Below are 25958 nucleotides of genomic sequence, written 5' to 3'. Positions count from 1 at the left end.
AACAGCAAAGCAGTTTGGCACATCACACAAATGGCAGCTTGAGTGAAGACTGGTAACCTGCCCAGTTTTTGGTGTAGAATAAAGAGTTGTAACATAGGAACCTTACCCCTTTGTAACCCGGAGCACTGTCATGTTGGGTTACCATTCCCCCCTAGCTCTGCAAAGAATGATGGGCTGGTGTGATGTGCCACATGCGTCTCTAATGACAGAAAGGAACGGAGCTAACAGAACAGGCCTGGGGACATCCTGAGAGGCTTGGGCACCTGGCATAATTCCTAAGTAAAATCTGAATGTCAGCAGTCCTCAGAATAAGAGCAACCACACCCTCCAGCTCTACGAGACATCACAGAGGCTCTCACATCCCCTTCCCGGGACTTTCTTAGCGACCCTTCAGGTGAAGGGATCACTGCCACCTGATAGGGGAGGAAACGGAGCCCGGGCACTGTAACTGATTAACTGTGAGCTTTGAGATAGGGCATGTCTGCCAGTTATCTGCTGCTCCTCGGGTGAGTCATTCAAACTCCTCGAGCCTCGATTCCTCATCCTGAAATGGGAATGATCATGGTAGCCAGGGTTGCTGTCAGGGTGAGGCGAAATACTCCATGCTGAGCACTGAGCGCAGTCTTGAACCCCCAGTAAGCACTGTTTGAGCTGTGGTGAGGTGCTGATGAATCGTCAGATGGGTTTTAGTTCCAGGATTAGCATGAGCTCCCTGCCAGGCCCTATGATCTTTCCACGGCTCCGCAGCAGGTGGAGGAGGCAGGGCCGAGAGGGGGCCGGCCCCGCAGGAGCAAGGAGCCATGTGAATGGGTTTGCAGAGGTCCTGGCTCTGTGCCCGCTCCCCCACCTCTGAGTTGGGGCACGTTCCAGGAACAAGGTGGTGCGGGGGTGGAGAGGGTGCGGGCAGAGAAGTTCTGCACAGAGCTTCCTGCCTCAGCCTTGGCTCCTGGCGCCCAAACACTTAACTTGCCTGAATGTCAAACTTAACTTTAAAAACCGGAGCGCAAAATAAGCAATGAGGCAATCGCGATGCCACGTCTGGTGGAATGTGTACTTTTAAAATAGTGGGGATGGAAGCCAAGGCCAGCAGAGGGAGTGATTTCGGGGCCGGGCGCCAGGAAGTGGAACCGAGTCTGATAGCAGATGAAAAGAGCAGAGGAGGTGACAGCTGTGGGCGGGCGGCTGTGGAAAGCCGGTGCTGGCCAGGGTGACAGACAGTGGGATGGAGTGACGTGAGCAGTGGGCCTGGGGGCGGCTGGAAAAGCAGCTGAAGAAGGCACCATGTGACCGAGGAAGGGGGACCCGTGGAGTCACGTAGCAGCCTCGCAGCCAGGGCTTCGGTGTGGGCTAGCAGGATCGGCCAGTGCCCCTGTGGTCGTCCTCGGTGTCCCTAAGGCCGCAGGAGCGACCCTTCTATGTGACAGAAGCCCACGGGTCCAGCTCTCACCTTCTGCCCCCACCCAGCCCCCACCATGACCTTGATCCCAGCCAGAGCAGATATCATTCCATCTGCTCTCTTGCTTTCCTGCTTCTCCACATTTTCCCCTGGTTCGTCATATGAACACATCATTTTTAAAAAAGATTTTTTTTATTTATTAGAGAGAAAGAGCACTCGTACAGAGGAAGGGACAAAGGGAGACGGAGAATCTCCAGCAGATTCTGTGCTGAGCATGGAGCCCGATGACGAGGCTCAGTCCCATGACCCTGAGATCATGACCCGAGCCAAAATCAAGAGTCGGATGTTCAATGGACTGAGCCACCCAGGTGCCCCACTGGACGCATCTATCATTTATCCCTTACCCCGAGCCTCACTGAACCTGCCTGTACTACCTCTCGAGATAGCAGGCCGCCCGCTTTGCTCTCACCTGCTCCATCTCAGGACAGGTCCTACTGTTCACCTTGGAGCCAAGCCCAAACCTTTGGAGTCCCACATGGCCCACCCTTATTCTGTTGAGTCTGCCTCCTAGAGAGCCCGTGGTCCCTGGCCTTGCTTGCCATCCTCAGTGACTATCCCCTGTGGCCTGGGTGACTATGGCAGCCTCTACCACCCTCCAGTATGGTTCTGGCCCCTTACCAGTCCATCACCCACTCTTTCTCCATGGAGAGTTTTCCAAATGCAGACGCTTCGCTTCCCATCTAAAACCTTTCAGATGTTGGCTCATCATTGGCTCACATCTTCCAGAAGGCAGGTCCACCCAGCCAGTTGGGGCTGTGGCTGCCTGACTGTGCTCGAGACTTCATGCCTCTTTATCTTTGCTGCTCTGTCTTCTCAGGGCACTCCTTCATCTTTCAGAAACCTGGGGCAGTTGTGTGGGGGGGGGGAGGAGGGAGGCTGTCCTCCATGAAGACATCTCACCCCCTCGGGCTAAGGTCAGCAGCTCCTCCTCACTCCTGAGCTCACTTGTGAGCCCTCATTACCCTGAGGGGCACACATCAGTCTCCCCGCTGAGACCTGGAGCAAGCTGGGGCCGGTGAGGTGTGCCAGCAGAGTGCCTGACACTGAGCCCCTCATCGGTACCGGCTGAGAGACTGTGCACCCGAAGAGCACTCACTGGATTCACTGTCAGAACCGTCTACTGAAGACATGAGGGTTTGGGAGTGCAGGTGTGGGAAAGCATCCTTGAAACAGAGAGAGAAATCAAATCATGGGAAATTTAAAACCACCTTCACTCAACAAAGAATTCTCTGTTAGCACATAAATCCGGGACCACAATCAGCCAGTGTTTATTGATCAAACAGTTCTCCTGACGTGTGGTAGGCACCTTGTCTATGTTTTCCCAGCTAAGCCTCCCAACATCTTCTCTGTGATTCCGATTTAGAGATGAGGACGTTGACTCACTTGCCCTTATGAGCATCAAGAAGTAGAAAAGTGGGCCCTGGCCCATGGAGAAAACAGCACAGCTTTGCAGGCAGGGGAGTAAGTCCCATGAGAAGCGTGGTGGCGGAGTCTGCTGTGCGTGGCACAAGGGCTATGATTCAGGCAGCCCTGGATGGGAAGGTGGAGGCATGGGGGTGGGGAGGCATGTGGAGGTCGTGTTGGAGGGAAGTGAGTGGACTGGGGTAGTAGAGCTGGAAGGCAGGGGAACAGCGGGGCAGGGCTGGGGGTCAGGGTGATGAGGAGGCCTTGGGTTATAGTCTGGTTTAGCTTCAAGGAACCAGGCGAGGGTAGGGAGAGTGGTGTGTGAGCGTGTGTGGAAAGCAGCGGGGAAGGAGATGGAGGGACAGTTCTGCAGGCTTAGAACAGTCAGGGGGCTCTTGTAGGGTGTGGCCCTGGCTTGGGGGGGGGGGAGGTGAGAATAAAGGAGGCATGAGGCAGAAGGTGGTTCAGGACTGACTTGGAATGGACGGATTGGACTGATGAGACGTGCACGGGTAGGTATGAGAAGACCTGGCTTTTTACCTCTCCACTTGAGGGACAGTTGGCCCTCAAGCAGGCCATTTCTGAGCTCAGCGGGCTGGGCCTGGCTGCATCCCTGGACTCACTAGGGCTACAGGTCTTATCTCAGCTGCTTCAATCTGAGGATTGATGGCAAAAGGTAAAAGGAAGCCCTGACTATTCTCTAATCCTTTAGCTGGAAAGTCTGAGAAATATCTGGAAATAGCTCAGGGAGCATCAAAGGGAGACACCAGTCTTTAGCAGTGAGGGACAGCCCAGACTTGTGGTTTTCCATCTTTCCAGAACCTTCCAGCATGTGCCAGGGCCAGTGTGAAATAAAGGCCGAGAGCCAGCCAATTGGATGACCATCCAGGGGCACCCCAGGGGAGCGAGTAAGAGCACAGAGTCAGGAGCCAGCCCATCTGGTTTTATCTGGAGGCTCTGCTGCTTACTGACCTGCCCTCAAAGTCCCCTCCACAACGAGAGGGGAGGAGCCCCAGCACTACCTCAGAGAATCTTTGCGCAGATCTAAAGCTCTTGGAAGAAGGCCTGAGCCAGAGCCAGGGGTCAGTAGGTGTTGTCTGTTATTACTATTGTGTAATGTGATTCACGCAGGGCTAAAATAAGACTCGAAGGAGCCCTTGTCCCAGACACCGAGGCATCTTTTTCAGAAACATTGCAAAAATAGGCCTTGGCCCACCTCCGCACTTCCTGGTCCCAGCTACGCTCTGCATTTGCCTTTTGAGAACATTCTCCCCTGTGTTGTGTGCACGCACACGTACACGCGTGCACACACACGCACATGGTTGCCATCTGGGTGGTGCTCTGTACCAGCGCACACAGATCCTGGCGGCATCCCAAGAGAAGCCTTTTTGCTGCCTGCTGAGAGCAGTTGCTCTTCCTGGAGGGAAGGTACTGCTGCCTATCTGTGGTTTCCCCAAACCACAGGGTCCCACTCATTTCAAAGGAGCTGATAAGCAAAACAGCAAAATCGGTTCTCCGGGAAAGCAAGAGGGTCCTGTGCAGAGGGGAGCAGTGGTGGGTTCTAGGAGGCCTGAGCTCAGCCCGAGCTATCTGCCTTCCCCAGTCAGGTGTGCATTCTGGGTCAGGTTGCACGGGCAGCCAAAGGCGTGAGGAGATAAATTGGGACCAGGGATCAGAAAAACCATACCAATATGTTAGGTTCAGCAGCACCAAGGATGGACCTGAGGCTGCTGGTTCCGGAGCAAAGAGTGGAGATGTCCTGTCCTCCACGCTTGGTGTCCATGGTGTGGGGGGTGGGCAGTCAAATACAGGCTCATCATAGTGGATAGACCTTTGAGCTGTACTTTCATGTGTGAATTAGTGCAAATCTGATCCTTGGTGTCGGAAGAGAGGATACCATGAGAAAGATGTTCTTAAAGCTTAATTTTACAATTTAAAGGGTTTTTAATGATTCTGAAATTGCAGCCTTTTCTAATGTTTACACACCATTTTATGAAAGGATGATATTAGATGGTGGGATTTTTAAAATATGTTCTCTCTTCCACAAAATAAGATGTTGCAAACCTAATAATGGTCTTTATAATTTTTTAAGTTTTATTTTACTCATACAAAAGAACCCTGCATCTAGAAATGATTGTCTGGCACTAATGCTGAAATTTGAAATTGGGCTGTATACAAGCTAAGGTTGAGTAATATCTAGGACGTCAACATCCAATAAAAATAGATGTAAGCCATGTAGGTAATGTAAAATCTTCTGGTAGACACGTTTGAAAAAGCAAAAGAAACAAGTGAAATTCTTTTTAATAATATGTTTTATTTAATTCAGTTTACCCAAATTTTGTCACTTTGACATACAGTGAGTGTGATGAGCTATTTTACATTGTTTTTCATACAAAGTCTTGGAAATCTTGTGCATATTTCACACTCCAATACCCAATGGCTATCACATCAGACAGCCTGGGTCCAGGCAAAGAGGGTGCCTGAGCCATGCCTGGCAACCCTGTCTGGGTAGGATTGTCTCTCGCTTCTCACTTGAAAGAACAACTGTTCATCATCTTTGAACAGGTTTGATGGACACCTTGATAATACCAGACACTGTTCTTCTCCCTAGGACTTTGCTAATCAAGAACATTCTGGCCCTTTAAACATAGCTGGGTATTTCTGGTGCTACAGAGAATGTGTCAGAGTCTCCACAGGCACCAAATGGCTGTCTTGGATATCTCCCAGGACAACCTTTACCCGGGGCTCCCTGTTTGTGCCACTATGGCTCCATATTCTAACTTCAGTAGTTTTAATGATTTGTTTGGTCTCTCTTCTCTGTATGACTGACCTTGGCACCTTGCTCAGTGTATATAGTTCAGCAGATTCCTTGAGCTGGTGTCACTCATACCTTGGCAAGGGACATTGTCCCCTCTGGCTTTGCCCCTGTGCGAGTGCCCCTGTTTCCTCCTTCATGCGTCCACTCATTCTTCAGAAATGTATACCTACTGTCTAAGCACTGTGCTAGGTTCGGAGGTCGCAACACAAAGGAGTCCTTGCCTGGCTAAGTAGAGGGGAGAGAAAAATAAGTTCACAACTTTTGGTAATCGATTACAGAGATGTCCTAGGAGAGTGCACTGGGAAAACCTTGAGAGATCAAGAAATACTTTCCAGGGAAAGTAACTTCAAAGCCAAGATTAGAATAAGAGAAAATGGCCCAACCTTGGAAGAGAAGAGAGTGCATTTCAGACACATGGGAGGGAGGCCGTGGCTACAGAGGTCCGGAGAGAAAAGAGTGGGTCAGGCAAAAGGTGTCCGGATCTGGAGCATGCGGGGTGGGGAGGAGTCAGAAGTGGTGCCGGGTCACTAGGAGAGGAAGCCATAATTAGAAGTTTCAATGTCATTTTGTGAGCAGTTAGGCAGCATTGAAACATGTTAAAAATTTGCAGTTTGGAAAGATCATTCTAGCTGCAGTGTGCAGGCTAGATTGGAAAGGGATAAAGCCAGCTTGGAAGTTGCTGCAGTAATATAGAGAAGACATGATGGGAATGTGAAGAAACAGCCAGGTCGAGAGATAAATTAAGAAGGATTGACAGGACTAGGCCTTTCATTAGATTAGGAGGCCACGGAGAGGCATGATTCGAGAATATCTCTTGGATTTGAATACACGGTAGATGGTAGACTGGGGAAGACAAAAGGCATAGCAGGCTTGGCTGAGGTGCTGGAGGCAGAGGGTGGGTAAAGAAGAGGTCACCTCATGGGGATATCCCAGGGAAGGTGCTCATCAAGATTAGGGATAGGGTTGGGGTCATTAGCAGACAGATAGAAAATTGAAGCCTTGGAAAAAAGTTGTGTCATCCAAAGAGAAGGAAGACTGAGAAGAAGTGGTTTAGGAGAATTTGGGTGGGATTGGGAACACGAGAACTTCAGATGAGGGAAGAAGAGGAAAACCCAGGAGAGGGGCACCTGGGTAGCTCAGTGGTTGAGCGTCTGCCTTTGACTCAGGTCGTGATCCCAGGGTCTTGGGATCGAGTCCTGCATCAGGCTCCCTGTGGGGAGCCTGCTTTTCCCTCTGCCTATGTCTCGGCCTCTCTCTCTGTGTCTTTCATGAATAAATGAATAAAATCTTAAAAAACAAACAAACAAAACTCAGAAGAGACAGCCTAAGAGGATAGCCACACTAAGGTGACTTCGCTAAAGCCAAGGGCAAAGAATCAAGTATCGAATAAAGTGTGTGACTGTCAATGTCAAGTGCTACAGAGATAACAAGTAAAGACTGACAAGTTTCCACTAGCTTAGTGACACTGAGAAGTGATAGGGACCTTGGTGGTAGGATTTGGTGGGGAGAGGGGAAAATGGGGCACTGGAAAGCAGAGGTGGGCAGTAACGCTCTATAGACTGAGCCTGAGGCCTCTCTCTATCATCTGACTGGGGCCCCCAAGCTTGGTTCCTTGAAGGAAATAGCAAGTTCAGTCATTAAGACCCAGAAGATCTTAGACCACTAACTAGCAGGGTGGCCTTGGGCAGGTCATTTCACTGTTCAGGGCCTCAGTTTCCTCATCTGTGAATAAACAGGGAGCTGGAACCAATTTTTTCTAAACCTGTGTCCCACAGAATTCTCTTAGGTAAATGCTATGCTTTACTCACCATATATCCAGTAGATATGTGAGTTCCCACCATGTGTAAGGGATTGTCTGCTAGGAAGAAGGAAGAGTGTGAGGGTGGGGAGGGGGCAGGTTTTGAGGTCAAAGCTGCATAAACAATAGGCTAGGAGAAGTCTCAAAACTTGTAACATATTCATGTGTATTGGTGGATCACCAGAAGGGTGATCTAGTATTTTTCCAGTATTTCTCATTTGTCCAACTGATTTGACTTGTCTACACTTTATTCACGGAGCATGCATAGTCTTCTCCTGGAGACACTGTCCACCAGCTGGCAGTGTAGGGAGTGATTAGCCAGATGCTCTTCCTGGTACTTTCTACTGTTATAGCAAGTCAGGGATTTGAGGAGGGAGATAGAGAATCCAAAGCAGCCTCCACGCTGAGTACAGGGCTCAGTCCCATGACCCCAAGATCATGATCTGAACCAAAACCAAGAGCCACCCAGGCCCCTGACACCATGGCCTCTATATAATAGCAGCCTTCTTCCCCAATTAGCTTCCCAGTTTGTCAGCAAAGACCCCTCTTGGGCATTCTTACATTGCCAGGAAAATGGGCTTGCAGAGCTGTTTTCTGGGAACACTATTCTGATCTATGGGCTGCAATTAATCTGATGGTGGAAGTGCTCTAGAATGGTCAAGATGTAGGTTTCTTAGAAATGTGATGCTACTGAGAGTAGCTGGCTGAGAAATCCAGGAGGATACTTGGGAGGAAGAAGTGAACTGCAGGCCCCAAGATGGATGACAGAGTCAACGAGGAATATGGTGGTGGTTGGTGCAAGGGAAGGCATTTGTTAGCCTAAGTAGGCTCACCCTGAGATCAAGTCTTCTGTTAAATGGCCTTGTGTTCCTGGAGGGATGTCAATGATACCATCTAGGTCAGCCTTTCTGCAAGAGAATTAACCCTTTAAGCCCCAGAACATCCACTATAATGAAAGGAATTAACTTCTCCTTTACCCATGTGGAAGGGTACTCCTGTGAACCATCCATGGGAGAAGTGAGCAAAGAATCAGACAATGTTCTTGTATTGTATGGTTCATATTAAGAACTCCTGGGATGCCGGGGGGGTGGGGGGGGAGGTCACAGCTGTTGAGCGTCTGCCTTCGGCTCAGGGCATGATCCCAGAGTCCCAGGATCGAGTCCCACATTGGGCTTCCTGCATGGAGCCTGCTTCTCCCTCTGCCTATGTCTCTGACTCTCTCTCAGTGTCTCTCATGAATAAATAAATAAATAAAATAAATAAATGAATAAACAAACAAACAAAATCTTAAAAAAAAAAAAAAAACTCCTGAGGGAGTTGAATCTATAAAGATTGGAACAACCCCAAAAGGGACTCCTGGAGAACTTCTCTGTGTATGTAGGGTCCCCGGCATCCATAACTAGCATCATCTTGAAGAATGGGGGCCATCAAAGGGTCCTGTGGGGGCTCTGGGAGCACGTCATTTGGACAGCCATGATGCAGTTGCACAGCTTTTCCATCAACTGCCCAAGAGGATTTACCACTGACCCCAGGGGTGTGAGAAATGCTGCTGACCTTGTTTCTTCAGGTAGCTAAGAGTACCTTGTCTGTTGCTGCATAACAAATTACCCACAAATTAGTGGCTTCACAGGACATTTATTATCTCAGTTTCTGTGGGTCAGGCATTCGGGTATGGCTCAGGTGTCTCACAGGCAGTGAGCCGTGGGTCAGCTGGAGCTACTGGCATCTCAGGACAAAACTGGGCTGGACCCTCATCCCAGTTCCTTCTTGTGGTTGTGGGCAGGATTCAGTTCCTCAACGGCTGTTGACCTGAGGTCATGCTCCGTTCCTTGCCTTGTGAGGCTCCCCAACATGGCAGCTTACTTCACCCAAGAATGCAAGCCAAAAGGACAGATGTCCCGGTCTTTCCTAACAGAATCTCAGAAGTGGCATCCCGTCACTTTAGTTGTACTCTGTTCCTGAATGTGTCAGCCCACATTCCGGGGGAGGGAACTGCACAAGGCCTTGGGGGTGGGAGACCATCTACTGCCCACCAATAGTACCCAACCAGGTTTCTAGGCAGCTCACTGTCCTGCCCTGGCCCACAAACCCCCTTCCCAAAGTAAAGGATTTTAATAAATTGTTCAGCAATTAAAACCTGGCAGCATAATGGAGTAGCAGATCTCACTGTTATTCTAAGTATCTTTCATGAGATGTAGAATTTCTGTAATCCTAAGTGAGGACAGCTGTTGAGGCAAGACCTAGGAGCAGTATATATTTATGTGGATGAACAAATTAATCTGCATGTGAAATCCCAGTGAAATTGACATGAAATAAAAATTTCATGCCTTACAGTGTATCTGTGTTGCCCATGAAATGAGATTAAAAGGAATTTCTGACTTTACAGTTGTCATACTTTTCATACTGCTTGCATTTTTCCTCTTCTAAAGACTTGAATTTGGACCTAGAGGCCAGACACAAGCTTGGCATTTTATACCTTTTGGCCACCTTCCTTTTCCTCTTGGCTGGGAGCAGGCTTCCTTACATAGAACTAAACCGGGAACATATTAGATGTTCTCCGCTCTAAGTACAAAACCTGTGACTCTAAACACTGGCAGCGTGCTCACTCCCTGTCCCAAGGCAGCTGACATACTGAAAAGGTCGGTCGGCCAAGAGCTTAGCCCCCCTCATCCTTCCTCACACACATCAGCTTTGTGGTGGGTGTTCGTGTCCTGGGGAACGAGGGGAGGACTTGGTGGTCTCCCTGAGACCTCTTCAGGGCTGGAGCCATGACGTGGTGAGATGAGACGAGAGTGCAGGAGGGATGGGGGATGTGCCCCCTTACCCCTGCACCTGGAAATCCACGGATTGTCACTCCCTTGGAGGCAGTGTTCTCCCAGGAAACGGGTCCCATCTCTACTTTATGCCTGTGTTTCCCTTGGCCCCTGTGCCTGTAGAGTTCAGATATGGAACGTACAGAGAAGACAGCCCATTCACTTTCTCTGGCTGAGTCTGGCCTCTGCTGCATGTGCAGGAAGCAGAGGGATGGGCACAGCTTTCTGTTTAGGAATAGATGTTCATGAATTGCTCCTCCCAGGGCCTCACTGATACCACACCTTTGCTGGCTCCAATCTGGGCGGTAAGTTGGAGCCCCTGTAGGGACTCCCCAGTGGCAGCTTAGCCAGCACTTTGCCTGTCCTCCTCTAAACTATCCAGGAGCATCAGCCTGTCCTTCCCCTCCAGGAGGGTTGTTCCAAGAGCTGAGTTCCAGAGCTCAGTGGAAACTGCTTCTTGGGGGGCACCTGGGTCATTCAGTCAGTTAAGCATCTACCTTCAGCTCAGGTCATGATCCTGGGGTCCTGGGACTAAGCTCCATGTCGGGCTCCCTGCTCCATGGGGAGCTTCTCCCTCTCCCTCTACTCTTCCCCACTCTGCTTGTACTCTTTCTCTCTCTGCCTCTCAAGTAAATAAAATCTAGACACAAAGAAAGAAAAGAAAAGAAAAGAAAAGAAAAGAAAAGAAAAGAAAAGAAAAGAAAAGAAAAGAAAGGAGAAAGAGAAAAAGAGAAAAAGAAAAAGAAAGAAACTAACTGCTTCTTGGGTTGATGACTTGAGTGGGAACACATGTGTCCACAGGGCACATACAGGACCAGAACAGCAGCTGGAGACTCATGGATACCCTAATGCTTGGAACACTGCTGGCATGGAGGTGTTGTGGCATGGTGACAGTTGTGGCATGGTGACAAGGACGTCTGGCAGGCCTGGGTTTGAATCCCCGCTTTGGCTGCAGCCAGTTATTTAACCTCCCAGTGCCTCAGTTTCCTCCTGAGTGAGTCCATGAAGCAGTGGCCCTTCATAAGGTTATGGTGCCCATAAGGTTATGGAGCATTAGATATGCAGGGTGCTCAACACAGTGGCTGGTAGCAGGGGCCACTTTTGAGAGAGAGAACATGCGTGTGTACACAAGCTGGGCAAGGGTATGGCAGGAGGCAGAGGTGGAGAAAGAATCCCAAGCAGGGGCCATGCCCAGCATGGAGCCCAGCATGGGGCTGGATCCCACAACCCCAAGATCGTGACCTGAGTTGAAATCAAGAGTCAGATGCTTAACCGACTGAGCCACCCAGGCGCCCCCAAAGTAGTTTAATTTCATCACTGTAAACTAGAAGCTAAGGCTTAGAGAAGTGGAGTCACTGCCAAGCTCCCAAGTGATGACACACCCAGGGTGTCCCCCCGCCCCCAAGGCCTGCGTGATCTCCATTACATCTTGCCTCGTATTTGTGTGACCTTTCCCCTTACTGCCTCAGTCTCCCCTCTGGGATGCCAGAGCCCTGCTTCAGGAGTGTGTCTTATCACACTATTGTCTGCGTTGTCAATGGCAGGGGAGTGCAGTGGCTTTCTTTTCCATCAGTGTGTTGGTAATAATTCTGCTCTCCTCTGCTTCAGAATTGCTGGGTCGGCCTCTCCATCACTCCCTCCTGTTTTGACACTCCACGATAAAAACCCACATGTTTATAATTTATGACCATGTCTCTTCTTCCGTAGGGGTGGAGTGCTGTAGGAGGAAGAAGTATGTCCAGAAATCAAAGGACCCGGGTGCCAGCCTTAGCAGGCACACTTGGGGCCACTAGGAGCCTCTGTTGCCCACTGATAAAATGGGGATGATGATGATGACGATATCATAACACTGCTTACAGGCAGCTGTCACTTTCATGAGCTTGTGTACACGGGATGCCTGGGTGACTCCGTCAGTTAAGCATCTGCCTTTGGCTCAGGTTGTATCCTGGGGTCCTGGGATGGAGCCCCATGTCGGGCTTTGAGCTCAGAGGGGAGCCTGCTTCCCCATCCACCTGTGCCCCTCCCCCCTCCTTGCGCATGCGCTTTCTCTCTCTCAAATAAATAAAATCTTTAAAAAACAAAACATGTGCACATTATATTTCAATGGTAACAGCGACCACCACTTAGTATGTTTCTGACATACCCGCGTTGGCACCTGTTGGGGTGCAGGGGTGGGGTAGGGGAGCAGTGATTGGTGTGGAGAGACGGAAAGAGATGGAGGAGGGAGAGGCTCCTCCCTGTGCCCTGGGGCTGGCGTTGCAAACCTCTGTGGGAGCGTCCTCGGCCGGGAAGTGGCACTGGACACTCAAGAAGTTGGTGGTTCAGGAAGCACTTTGAGACACACCTCAGCTTGGGGAAATCAAGAGTCTCTGTTGAGTTTTTCAGGAAAAAGAAACCAAAAAACACAGAACAACCAAAAAAAACTACACGTGGGAAATGAGCTCAGCGGAGCATCCGTTACTCAGGAGGTGTGGGGGCCGTCAGGACAGCAGCCCGGCAGGCAGGCTCCCCGCACGCTGGCCCGCCCTTCCTCCCCCCTCTACCCCCACAGCGATCTTCCCTGCTCACTGGCTCTTCTCTCCAGTAAAACCCCTGAATCTTTAATAAATTATAAACATGCTTTCCCATCTGTCTGCGGCGCCAGATCTCAGCATTGGTAGCTTTTGACATTCCCCCAGTGTCCCTAATAGATCTTGCCATTTGATTAATCTTTTAGATCCTTCTCCCAGAGAGCCCACCATCCGAGCTGACTCTCCTCAGCGTCCACCTTGAAGGATTTGTCTCCGCCTCTCTGCCTTGTCGCTCCCAGTACCTGCTGCTCATTCCCAAGCAGGACTGCAGGATGCTAGGGACAGGTGGCAGTTAGAAGTCACGGGACCTGGGTTCAGCTGGCCTGAGCCACTCACCGGCCGTGTGACCCCTGAGTGAGATTCTGAGCCTCTGGTTCTCCTCTTGTGTGGAGTAGAGGTTCTCAGATGCTGTTGCGAGGGTCAGATGAGACCGTGAATGCACTGTGACCAGGGGCAGGAGGAAGGCACCGTGAAGTCCCCGGAGCCAGGCCACCCAGGCCATAGGGTGCAAGGCACTGTCCTGCTGCCTGCCCTCCGTGGGCCTTTGCACGCTGGAGCTCTTCGGGGTTCCCCGCCCCACCTCCAGAAGAGCCCCCTGTCCCTTATCCTGCAGGCTCATGAGGCTGGAGGGGAGTGAGGTCCAAGAGCACGACCACCCAGGCTCCTGCCAGTGCCTGTCACACCACCACGTTCTTCCCAGTTTAGGAGGTTGGACTGGGTCATCTCCAAGACCCTTTCCTTTTCACAACCATGAGCTCTTGGTTCTCGTCGGAAAGCACAGAACGTTGCGTGGAGGCTGGTTCAGCTACTAGAGCCATGATAATAAGAATTCCAGCTACCATTTACTTGGCATCTGTTTTTTTTTTTTTTAAGATTTTATTTATTTATTCATGAGACACCCAGAGAGAGAGAGAGAAAGAGAGAGAGAGAGAGGAAGAGACACAGGCAGAGGGAGAAACAGGCTCCATGCAGGGAGCCCGATGTGGGACTCAATCCCGGGTCTCCAGGATCACGCCCTGGGCTGAAGGCGGTGCTAAACTGCTGAGCCATCTGGGCTGCCCTACTTGGCATCTGTTAAACACCTGGTGCTTTGCCTGCAGTCTGTGGTCTTCACAAGCCTGCAAGGAAGGTGTCTGTCTGCATTTTATAGGTGACACGTCCAAGTTCGGAGAAGGCAAATGATGTGCCCAAGGGCACACAGCCAGTTTTTGTCAGAGTCAGGATTCTGGCATCACAGCCCAGCTTTCTTTCTCTAACGCTGATGCTGCGTCCTTTGCTCTCCCCCACCTCCTCTTGCCTCTCAGAGCCCCTCGCCCTCTGTCGGACAGGACAGAACCGCCCAATGGGAGGAGTAGCCTGCACATTTGAACTGGATGTTGAAGATAATGGTCGTGACAGTTTTGTCAAGCACGGACTGTTGCCTAACAACATAGTAATAATCTAGGAGGAAAAAAATCTCCTAGTTAAAAATTGTTGTCTCCGCTTTCCAGATGGAGAAACTGAGGCTCAGAAAAGTCCATTCGACGTCCAGCCACACAGTTGAGCCTAAGCTGCACAGCGGTCTTTGTGAGGTTCTTTCAAATCAGCCGTGTTTATTCGGTGTCAGCTACCATGGAAGCTTCTGATTACTATGCTGTAGGACGCTTAAGCAGGATCCTACATGATGAGCAGTCAGCGGACTGGAGAGGACGTGGTTGGTCCGTAGTCCCACAGATGCTCTGTGGTGTACGACCCCCGGGTGAATATTCTATGAACTGTCTCACGCAGCTCTCGGTCTCAGGGTTGAAAACCGTGCCGGGACTGGGACGCTGTGCCTCATGTCTCTCAGATCATCCCTACCTCGTCCAGCACCTCCTCATCCAGGAAGACTCCACCACCCCAGGTGGGGTACGCCTGCCTCTTCTCTCCGAGCCCTGTGCGTGTGCATGCTGCTGGGTCATTGTGCCCATACACGCCTGCCTCCCAGCTGGGTATGGCTGAGGCAGGAGAAATGACCTCTGTCCCCAGAAGCTCTCTGAACAGCAGCTCCCCGTACCCTCCCCCCCGGCCCCCTGCACCAGCCGACCCTAAATAACTTACATCACCAAAACTAGGATTTGGGGTCCCTTTGCCATTCCCGGGACTGTCCCCAGTGCCTGACCTTTGGCACAGCCCTGGCAGTTGTGGTCTTTGAGTCACTCGATTCGATCTTTCTTTTTGTCCTCTCTCTCTGACAGAGACAAGGAGGTCCTGCTAATCTCAGTAGGTGAGATTCACTGGGAGCCTTCGGGAAGGCTGGCTGCCACACGTTTGAAAACCGTCAACTCTAAGTCACCAGCTGAGCTAGGAAGGCATCTCCCAAATTTCTTTCTCCCTTTCTCCGTGAATGGGCATCTGCTCTGCACAGTTCTTGTTTTAGGGACATGGAGATAGACAAGGATCCTTCCCTAGAGGAACTCATAGTCAAATGGGGAAGCCAGCCCATTCTCAGAAAGTTCTAGAAGAGAGATATGTACAGAATTACAGGAGCACAAACAGCGGGTCATTATTTATCTGGGGGAGTATGGAATGCCTTCACAGCAGAAGGGACATTTGCTCTGGGTCTTGAAGGATAAGTAGGAGCTCATTGGGTGGTGAAAGGAGGAAGGACATTGTTCTGTACAGAAGTCATAGTGTGAGCAGTGGTGGAGAGTTCTGGCAGCAAACGATGCTGTCACTGTGGGAGGTCTCGAGGGCTGTGATAGGGACTTTGGACTTTCTGCATCAGGAGCTACTGAGGGCTTTGGGCCAGAAGAAGGCCTGGGCAGAGTTGTGTGTTAGACAGGATAGGAGTGTCAGGGACAGAGGATGGAGGCAGGAAGACCAGGCAGTCAGGAGGCTGCCACAGGGATCCCCGAGAGAAGCAAGGACTCTCAGAGCGGGACCCACAGGGACGAGGGGGGAGGAGTGGATTCCGGAGGGTTTTCTTAGTAGGTGGAGCTGACATGATAAGGTGAAGAGTTGTCTCTGCAGGCCTGAAGGCCTGAAGGTCATGACTCACATTTCTACTGTCCCTTCCCCTCGTTGGCCTAGGACTGAGATGAGGTGTTTTCAGCCACAGACTTCTTTGAGAATCTAGTGACAACTATGAATCATCTTCCCAGAGGGAAAAAAACCAAACAGAACCACAACAAACCACACATTTGCATACACTACTTTGCAAACAATTTCAGCGGGCTCCTGGTCCCCTGGAAGGCCAGCCTTGGATCCCTGGACCCCAAATGCAAAGCCTTGAGCTGAGGACGAAATTGGAAAATGAAGAGAAGAAACATTTGACTCACCAAATGTCTGTTATTTACTTCCTCGTTTAATATCACTCCCCGTAATTGGACAGGCCCTGAAAGAGCGAGTAACAGGAGGAAGCACTTACCCAGGGATAGTCCCCGGTGGCACCGGCATCACTTGGCGGGTTTATTTTCATTATTATAGTAATTTTCGGGCTGCGGGCTACAATTTTCCCTTGCAGCGAGGTATTAAATTGAAATTACCCCAGATGTAATTGTCATACAAAATGATCCTGGACACGTGGAAATGAATGCTTTTTCAGGACGGGGTTTTATTGTCTCTGCCAGGGTTTTAGGGCTCTGCCTCGTTAAGCATGCCGGATTTCCACGTGTGTGCCAGGAGGTCGGGGTCCGCGTGGTGTGGTGGGCTGGGGCTGCCGGCCCAGGACACGGACCAGGGAGCAGAGCCCAAGACTTGGCGGTGGCACCGTGTGGCTGCTAGGACCCGCTGTGCATTAACTTGGGCATGCAAGAAACCCCACGCTGATATTCTGTACACTAACTTAATTTGGATCCGAGCTCAAGTTCCCCTGAGGAGATGGGAAATCTAGTTTCGCTCATTTTGGGAACCCCCCTGCCCTGGGGGTCTTAACCCAGGCTGTGCAGCTGGGGCAGTCCCCGCAGACAGCAGGCATCCCTCTGTGCTGGTGACTTCCACAGTGCCCTTGGTTCCAGCCCTTCCCATCCGCTCTGCCCCCTGAAGGTCTTACTGTCGTCCTGCCTTTCCTTCCCCAGATGTACCATGCTGGTGTACTGCGCGGACCTCCCCCCCACCAGCATCATCATCACCTTCCACAACGAGGCCCGCTCCACCCTGCTCAGAACCATTCGCAGGTAAGACCACCTTCCTGGGCCCTCCCAGGCCTGCCCTGGGAAGAGGGTGTCTGCTCACGGTGGCAGGGACGGGGGAGGGGGAGGCTGGCCCTGTCATAAAAATGTCAGGCATTTCTGACTCTTAGGACTTGGCTCTGCCAAGTGCCGTGGGCCCAGCACCTGCATCGCCACAGCCTTCCACGTGGCCACAAGCCACGGTGCAAATCCAAGCAGCCCGAAGGCAGTGGCTGACATTGACTTTCCCAACCACCCACCTTCTGTTCCAACCCTGATCCTGCTCCGCCTCCCCACCAGCCCTCAGCACCAAGGCTGGGCCCCATTCTTGCTCTCACAAGTGCATCCTTCCTTTGGCCCATGGCCTGTGTGAATCTGGAACATAACAGAAGTTCCAGCACCAGCTCCCAGCAGAACTCCCCTCAGAACACAGACGGGACCCTAGGGACTTGGCCCTGGTTGTTTTGGCTCCCCTTCCCCATGCTGTGTCCTTCCACAACTCCGAAGCTCTCTCCCCATGCCCATCCTCCCCTCAACACCATCTGGCCTCCCCTTCGTCTCTCAGGTCTCCAGCAGCATTGGCATCTCAGACGGTGGCAATGGCAACCATCAGTCACGAGGTCCCCTTATGTGCAGACATGCCACAGCTCATGCTCTCAGCTGGGGAGGTGAGAGGCCACTGCTGTACCCACTCTATAGCTGAGGAAACTGAGACTCAGAGACACTAAATCAAAGCCTCCTGTTGCTCAGCTAATAGTGGTGAAGCTGGGTTCAAACCCTTACACTCTGACAGTTCTTCTCAGCAGCCTCCATGGGCCAGGCTAGTCTCCCAGGTGGTGTTCAGCATCCCTGGTGTTGGGGCTGGCCCTGGGATAAAGTGCCTGCATACTCCCAGGGCCCCGGGACCCATGGCCGGCATGAGCCCGTCCCTATCTGGTAGGCAGCACAACACATGGTCGCCTGATCCCACAGAGAGGGAGGCCCTAGGATAGGACCACCAAGCATGGCAAAGTCTCTTGTCATTTCCCTCACTAAGCCATTCCTTCCTCTGCCTCGCTGTGGGCAGGCAGGGAAGCTCCAGGTGATGGGAGGGAGTCAGCAATAGGCTCACCCTGACGGCAGGCACCAAGTCTTGGGTGCCACCTGCCACTTAGGACGAATGTTTGCCGTGCAGGGTCCGTGTGTCCCATATAAATGCAGGGAGGGACCTGCCCAAACACGCATTGTCTCACCCCTGTCCACCGGGGCAGCTCTGTCTGCTGCCCAGATGTCCTTGGCAGCCGGCTGGCTGGTTCCTTCTGCCAGCTGCTTGCCCTGACTGTCCTAGCTGCTGTATTCGCCCCACAGATCACCAGATTCACATTTGATTTTCCAGCAAGGCTTCAGTTCTTGGTAAGAAAACGCCCTGAGTCACTCACTGTCAGGAGTCACTGAGAGTCTCACATTAGACTAATAAAGTACCTTTCTGATTTGTAAACCCGAGCAGGTATGTGTCGAGGAACACGGGTACAAGATGATCGGATTTACCTGGGTCTTTTCTGGTGAAGGGAGACTGTTGTTTCTGGGCCTTGCAGATTGAGCAGCCGGGCAGTGGAGCAGAGGTGGCTGCTTTCAGAATGCCAGCCATAGCCCCACTGCCATCATGATCTCCTTGGCACTAGGTAGGCTTTCTGGAACAAATTTAGGGCAACCTCTGCCTTTCCCACAATTCAGGGTGGCTATTCCACAAGGTCATGTCTGGGCATGTCTGCCAGATGTTTCCATGAGGACACTATAGGATCAGAGAATGGCTCCTCGCCTTCTGGACTGGCCTCTCTTCTTCCTGAAGGAGTCCTCTGACATCATACACCTCCACCGCCTCAACACACACACACACACACACACACACACACACACACACAAAGGCCTTCTGATGGGCTCCTTTCTGCACATCTCAACTCTAGCACTTAATGCATTTTTCCCAGATGTAATCTTCAATGAATTCCATTAGGGTAAGGACTACATCTTGTTCATCTCTTACCTGAGTTCCCTGTGACTCAGTTGACTGATCAAGGAAATGGGCATAATGACCATAGCTACCACATAGAGTTGCTTTGGGTTCAGTCAGGTAAGGAACCAACAACCGTGGCCAGCATAGCCTGGGTACTTGAGCAACATGAGCTATGTCTGTGTTCACATCTGCATAGTTGCTGAGTTCTCAAAAGAAAAGAGGCTGTGGGGGTACCTGGGGTCACAAGACCTATGGTTAATTCCTTCCCTTATAAGGCACTTCCTAGCCAGGTGACCTTGTGTGGGTCACTGACTGCATCCATAAGGAAAAGGATAAAAATACCTTTCATGTTTCCAGTGTTCCAGTTCTATCACATTTCCCACAAGAAGGCATTACCTGGGGACATGTTATAATATGTTATAATATCCTGTGGGGCTCCCAAGTCCCCGCATATTTCCCATATAGGGTCACTCCAGCTGCTGCCTGTAGACTCATCCCTTTCAGCTATAAGACATATTTTCCTTTCTCTTCCCACTGCTCCTCCATCTCTTTATAATAGTAATAATGACACTTTATAATAATATTATTAATATTTTAAAAGTATGTTGAGCTTTATGGTCTCCAGAACATATTACATCTCACATCAGTTGGAGTCCCATCCGGAACTTGTGAAGTCAGGGGTGCATAAGGTGAAGGGAGGCCCAAGGCCACCAGGCTGAGAAGCACAGGAGCCAAGACTGAGGCTTCTGACTTCCTGAGGGAATGTGGGGGACAGCTAAGGGTGCAGCCCCAGCGCCACTGTCCACCACCCTGATGAGGGCTGCCCTGAGGCCCCGGTGCCCTATGCTCTGAAAGGGGACTTGAGTCCCAACCATTCCACTTTTCAGAAGGCACCGCAGAAGTGCCAGACCATACACCAAACTGCTAGGCACTTTGCCAGGAGACCCATGGACCCACTTCCTGCCTCTGGGGAACTTCTGACATAGGCCAGGCCCCCTGGCTCAGATCCAAGTGTGATTATGTGGAAACAGCAGAACCTGGGGAGAAGTGTGTGTGGACTGACAGGCTTTTACATCATAAGTAGGGTGAAGGTGAATTTTGGGGATGGAAGCGAGGAAGATTACTTCTAGAAGTTTCCATGGCCCGGTATTATTTGCCCTGGGATTTGCTACCTTCCTCAAACTCCCTATCTCCATGCACTAATAAATCACTGGCCCTGAGATGGACCTGAATGAGGAGCACTTCCTATCTCATTTTGTCATCAATGAAAGGATCTTCTCTAAGGTATCTTTCATCTTTAATGTTCCAGAATTCTGATGGCATTGGTGTCAGGCTCTGAAAAAAAAATGCTCAAGGAGAGGACTGAAGGTACCCTCTCCCTCCCACCCCCCAGCACTTGGCCAAGCTTTCGTCCCTCTGACCATCCCTACCCAAGCCCTCTGGCCCCCTGGCCCCCTGAGCTCCCGAGGTAGCTAGGGGGCTGGGGGCTGGAAGGACACACATGGGGCACTCAGAGCCAGGCAGCAGCCTGATGGGGGTGGATGATGCGGGGAGGGAAAGAGCCACAACCCAGATCAGTGAGGGGACTTCTTTCACTTCAGGAGAGAGAAAGCAAGCCCTGAGGAATCGTTCATCCAGTGGGTCCCTGTGTATGCGTGAGACCCAGGGCCATCCCCTTTCCTTTCGGGATCCTTCAACCTTACACCTCCCATGGGGGCTCTAGCTCGGGTGCAGTTGATCTCTTTATATCCTGAATCTCCTTACTGCTACTTTTTTGTAAAATCCTGGATTTAGAAAAACAAGTTCTTAGGTTAGGGTGGATAGGAAATGGGACTCTGGAGTGAGATATCCCTACTCTGCTACCAACTGTGTGACCCTGGATAAGCTCCTGTACCCCTCTGCCTCAGTTTCCTTTTCTGTAAAACAAGAACTACTGATAATTACCTCATATGATTATGGAGAAGAGTGAGTACAGATAGATAAAGCCCTTGATGCAGTGCATGGCACCGAGGGAGCCTGTACAAGTGACAGCAGGCGCCGTGATGCCCCTCCAGCCAGGGTAGGCAGCAGTGCTGTGGCTCTCACACTTGAGCCCACATCATATCCCCTGGAGATTCCCATCCTAACTCAGGTGTCCTAACTCAATAAGGCTAGTGGGGCCCAAGTATTTACATTTGCAACAAGTCCCCGGGTGATGTAGATGCTGCTGGCCCTGGGACCACGCTTTGAGAACCAGAATCATCATTATTGCCAATACCCGGCTTCTGAAAGCAGCCACGGCGCTATGCTCAATGCTAAGCACCTCTCATGCAGCCGAGAAAGGTACTGCAAGTTCAGCACCTAAGTACCTCAGTACTGAAGCTCTGAAGCCAGCGAATAGCAGATATGGGGATAGAGTACTTGAACCCAAGTCAGCCTGACTCCAGAACAACTAACCTCAACTGTCAGCCTGCCTCAGGTCTTCATTCAACTGGTATTTATGGAGCATTTGATAAACCCTGCCTGCATATAGCACCTCGGAGTTCACAAAGCAATTTCAAATACATTTCCTCATTTCATACGCACAAAAGCCTGTGAAGTAGGTCAAGTATTAATATCTCCTGCCTTTACAAGGAAAATGTAATTACAGATGAAAACGAAGGCTGGGAGCAGCCTGGCGGCTCGTTCAGGATTGCATAGCTAGTAGATGGTGGAGGCCACCCGGCCTCCCACGCTGCTCACATGGCCTTGCCCGCCGCCGCCTCCCAGGATGCTTTAGTGTGGGCCCCACCGTCGGGGCCCAGTAGCGGAAAGTAGAAGGTGTAGGTAGACGCTGGCTACACAGCTACCCCTGGCAGAGAAGTGAGCTGTGTGTAAGGAGACTCCATTCTAGAATACTTCCCGGGAAGAGTACGGTCCGGGTATGCCCGTGAGGTGAGCCCTCGCTCCCATGCTGAGGCTCTAGGGACGGAGCATGGAACAGCCAACAGCCATAGTGGGAGAGAGGCTTATCCTCAGCTGGAGGAAAAGGAGGGCTGGCTTTGTGGTAGAGGGGCTGGTGAAGTGTTCTGGTGGACAAACGGGGGTGATGGAGCAGCCAGGGTCCAGGTGGTGGGAATGGCAGCGATATGCAGAGGGGAGGGCCCTGGGCCAGGCCAGGTCCCCTGGGCTAGACCTGACCTTTCTCCTCGAGCCACCCTCGGAGCCCAGAACACCTGCCCATCTCAGGCCCTCCCAATCCTGAGCCACTTTTCCTGGAGCCCCCCGCTATCACTCCAATTGCTCTGATTAGAGGAGCAAAAACAAGCCAGGTGTTACCAGGAAATGGTCTAATTAGCACTTAGTGCTGACGATTTCGGAGTTGTTTTTTTTTTTTCTTTTTTAAACCCTGGACATTTTTTATTCGCTAATCATCTCTCAGTTCAACTAGCACAGAGCTGCACGCGATTTACCTTTTGATGTTCACAGAAGAAGAACTCTTGAATTTCAAAGAGCCGGCAGGGATTTGGGGGGAATCTCATGCAGAAGCTGCAGCCTTAATCAAACCTCATTAGAGGGTATTCTTCAAGCAGGTTTTCCTCTCTTGCTGCCTCCCTCCCCGCTTCCCTGTCTGATTAGGGGACTGGTTATTGGGTTGGTGTGTGTTTTCTTTGGGACTGTCAATTGATCCCATGTGGCGAGGGTCTCCTCCCACCACCCTCTGCCCCTCCCTGTCTCCACCTCCCAACCAAGAGCTCAGGGCTTGGAGTCAGGGTTCCTCTCCCACCTTATACTAGTTGCCATGGTGAGAATTAAGGCTTCATAAATAAAAGTAGCTCCAGGCAAAGTTCTCCTCCTAGAGAGTCTCTTCATCCTGCTTCCACAGGGTGGCTCACCTCAACGGTTCTCAGACTGGCCCTCCTGAGAGGAGAACACTCAGTGCCTCCACCAGCACCATCTGAACCCCTCCCCAACCCGCACAGGGCCACGAGCATCCCATGGTGGGCGGGGTGGCCCTGGAATGTGTCTGAGGAACTGTGTGGTTTGGGATGTTCAGAGGTTGATTATGGCCTGAAACCCCCAGAGGAACATGGAAACCCAGCCTTGCCTTATGAGTACAGATCCACAGCATAGGCTGACATGTGAAGTCAATCCCAGAATCATTACTGCCGCACAAAAATAGTGGTAATTGCCACTTCGAGCTAGACATGGTGCTGAATGTTCTAGAAACATTTTCTCTCCAATCCTCCCAACGGCCAAGTGAGGTAGATACTACTGTTCTTATTCCTGTTGTGCAGATGGGGCTACTCACTACACAGAGTGGTAGAGCCACTTGCCCAGGATCCCACAGCTTGTAGCAAGTAGCTCCTCGACTGCCAACTTCTGGCAGGTAGAACAGGCCTTCCCTTTGGTCCTCGTAGAACCTAAGCATATAGTAGGTGTGCAGTACACACCCCTGGAGGGACTGATGGGCCACAGCTCTGGGCTGGCCTCTGGTGACACAGAGAGTACTGACAAGGACCCTGCCCCCAGAGATAGGACCATCTAAAGGGGCCAGCAAAACCAGCCCTCAGAGTCCAGCATGGAGAAGGCCGCAGGATAGTGCTCACTGAGTAGCTGGGAAGCTGTTAGGGAGTAAATGTGTTGAACTGGTGGCAGAGGAAGGGTGTTTCATGGCATCAGGGGTGACCAGGCTCTTGGTTATGAGCAAGCAAGATGCCACCAAATCAGGGCCTAAAGCATGAGGAGGCTGGGAACAGGGGCCGTGTCCAGATTGTGAAGAGGATGCTGAGGGTTTGAGTGTAGACAGTGGCGAGCCACTGTGACGTTTTGTCAACTTATTTGTTTGCATGAGTGAGGAAAGTCACACTTTCCAGAGATCAGACCTAGGCTCCAGAAAGCTCCCTCTTAAGGCCCTGAGAGGATGGCCTGGACAGGTCAAGGCAGCTGCAAAAAATGAGGCAAAAGTTGAGCTTCTATCTTATACAGAGGTATAAGAGTTGGACACGGTTTGAGGGACCTTTTCTAGTAGAACCAGGAGGTCTTGGTCACTGATTGGATACGGGGCTTTTGGGTGGCAGCGAGGGAGGGCAGTCATTGAGGATGACTCCTGGGTTCCTGTCTCGGTGCCAAGTGCATGGGTGGCATTCCCTAGGAGAAAGCGGGGTCATATCCCAGGGGCTCCCAGGTGAGTAGTGTGACGGTGCAAGCCCTTTGGTTGCTCTGAGTTTTCATTCCTCAAATGAGATGGTGTCTAAAGCTCCGGTTAACACATACGTTTGCCACTAGAAGTCTTAATTATCTCCCCTCCTTCCACCTCACAGCGTATTAAATCGCACACCTATGAATCTGATCCAGGAAATCATATTAGTGGATGACTTCAGCAATGACCGTAAGTATCTTGGCCCCCTGGCTCTGTGGGTACAAGTTTCTGTTCCCAGACCCCGAGTAACAGGCAGGGGCAGTCCACTGGTTCTCCAGGGATGGAGGAAAGCCTGGGTTTGTAGCAGATATGGAAGCCTTGGAGTGTCCATGAGGGGCTCGAGAGGGAGATAAGCCTTATATTTTAAAAAACAATTTCTTGGGGCGCCTGGGTGGCTCAATCGGTTAAGTGTCCTTCAGCTCAGGTCATGATCTCGGGGTCTTGGGATTGAGCCCCACATCAGGCTCCCTTTCCAGTAGGGAATCTGCTTCTCCCTCTCTCTGCGCATGTGTGCTCGCTCACTCTGTCTCTGTCAAAACAAATATTAAATAAAATCTTAAAAAAAAAAAAAACAGAAATACCCCCAAATTTCTTGGATTCTCTGCCGTGAGTCTTTGAGGACCTATGCAGTAAATTTAGTAGATCCTTGATTGGGTTGGGGGGGGGGGTGTGTGTGCACACACACGTATGTCACTGCCCCCTAACCAACGTTCTTGGACATGGAAACCTTCAGAGGATTGACCCTGGGACCCAGAGCTCAGAGCAATTTGTATCACTAGAGGTTCCTGACTTGTATCTGGGGTAATCTGCTAGTCTGAGCCGAGTCTGAAACACCCTCTCCTTTCATTCCTGCACGAGGGCTGGGTGGACTCTGGGGGGGTGCCATTGGGACATCCCATCACCTGGCCATGCCCAGTGAGTAGCTGCCTTCTGACCATCCAGCCAATGGGCACTTTTTCCTAGCTACCCTATTAAAGAACCACATCTCCTTTCCCCAAGAAGAGCATATAGGTGTCTTCAGATGTGTGTGTGTTAAGTTTGACGGACGTGACAACTGTAGAAGCATCCTCAGATGTCAAGTGTTGGTAGTACTGACTCCTCTGAGAGCCATCATCCCAGCAGCCTGGGTACAGTTCCAGTCAGGACCAACTCTTCCCAGTGACAAACCAGGGGGAGCAGGCAATGGCCCTGGGGACAGTTGCAAGCCCTAGGAGAAGAGTCTGTCCCCACCAGTGCTGATGCTGAAAAGTAGGCATAGGAGCCACTACCACCCCAAAGTCTGCTATAGGATGGCTGTAACCCACACCCATGGCATAGCCTCAGAACCCTGGAAGTAACGCCTAAGTGAGCTGTGCACCGGGTCCAGAGTACTAAGGTAAGACTCTGAGTACTGAAACTCGGTGATCTCCCTTCCCTAGAGAGGAAGGAGTGGGAGGTGGCCTGGCACTGAAGCTGGAGAAGCATAGACTGCTGGATTGACTCAGAAGTGGAACAGCTTTGTGAAGCCAGACTGCCCAGCTTCAAACCCAAGACTTGTCACTTATGCACTGGCTATGTACCTCTGCCAGAGGTTAACTTCCATGTGCCTCAGTTTCCCTGATGTACAGTGGAGATCATTATAATTATATGGCTTATGTAAGGATTTAGAAGTGTTAACACATTCAAAGTGCTGGAACAGTACCAGGCCCAGAGGGAGCCTCTGTGAGTCTTTGCTATCACTCTGTAGAGTCCAGAGCCAAAGAGAGGCTAAGGCTGGTAAACCAGTGAAGCAAAGCCAACATGGTGGTGTCACAATATAGAGTTTAGAGGATTGATAAA

At 51.1% G+C, this 25958-nt stretch overlaps 1 protein-coding gene across 2 annotated transcripts in view; it reads left to right on the top strand.

Annotated features, from left to right (window-relative positions):
* Positions 1–25958, top strand: part of GALNT14 (polypeptide N-acetylgalactosaminyltransferase 14) — a 205204-nt gene that overhangs the window by 138506 nt on the left and 40740 nt on the right. For both annotated transcript variants that reach the window (XM_025454254.3, XM_025454255.3), the window contains exons 3-4: positions 16897–16995; positions 24262–24329. In XM_025454254.3, the coding sequence (XP_025310039.1) occupies positions 16897–16995; positions 24262–24329 (167 nt within the window). The remainder of the gene's footprint in view (positions 1–16896; positions 16996–24261; positions 24330–25958) is intronic.

This window comes from Canis lupus, chromosome 17, assembly GCF_003254725.2.
Source record: "Canis lupus dingo isolate Sandy chromosome 17, ASM325472v2, whole genome shotgun sequence".
NCBI lineage: Eukaryota > Metazoa > Chordata > Mammalia > Carnivora > Canidae > Canis > Canis lupus.
The sequence above is the reverse complement of the archived record's forward strand: the minus strand, read 5'-3'. Positions and strand labels throughout refer to the sequence as shown.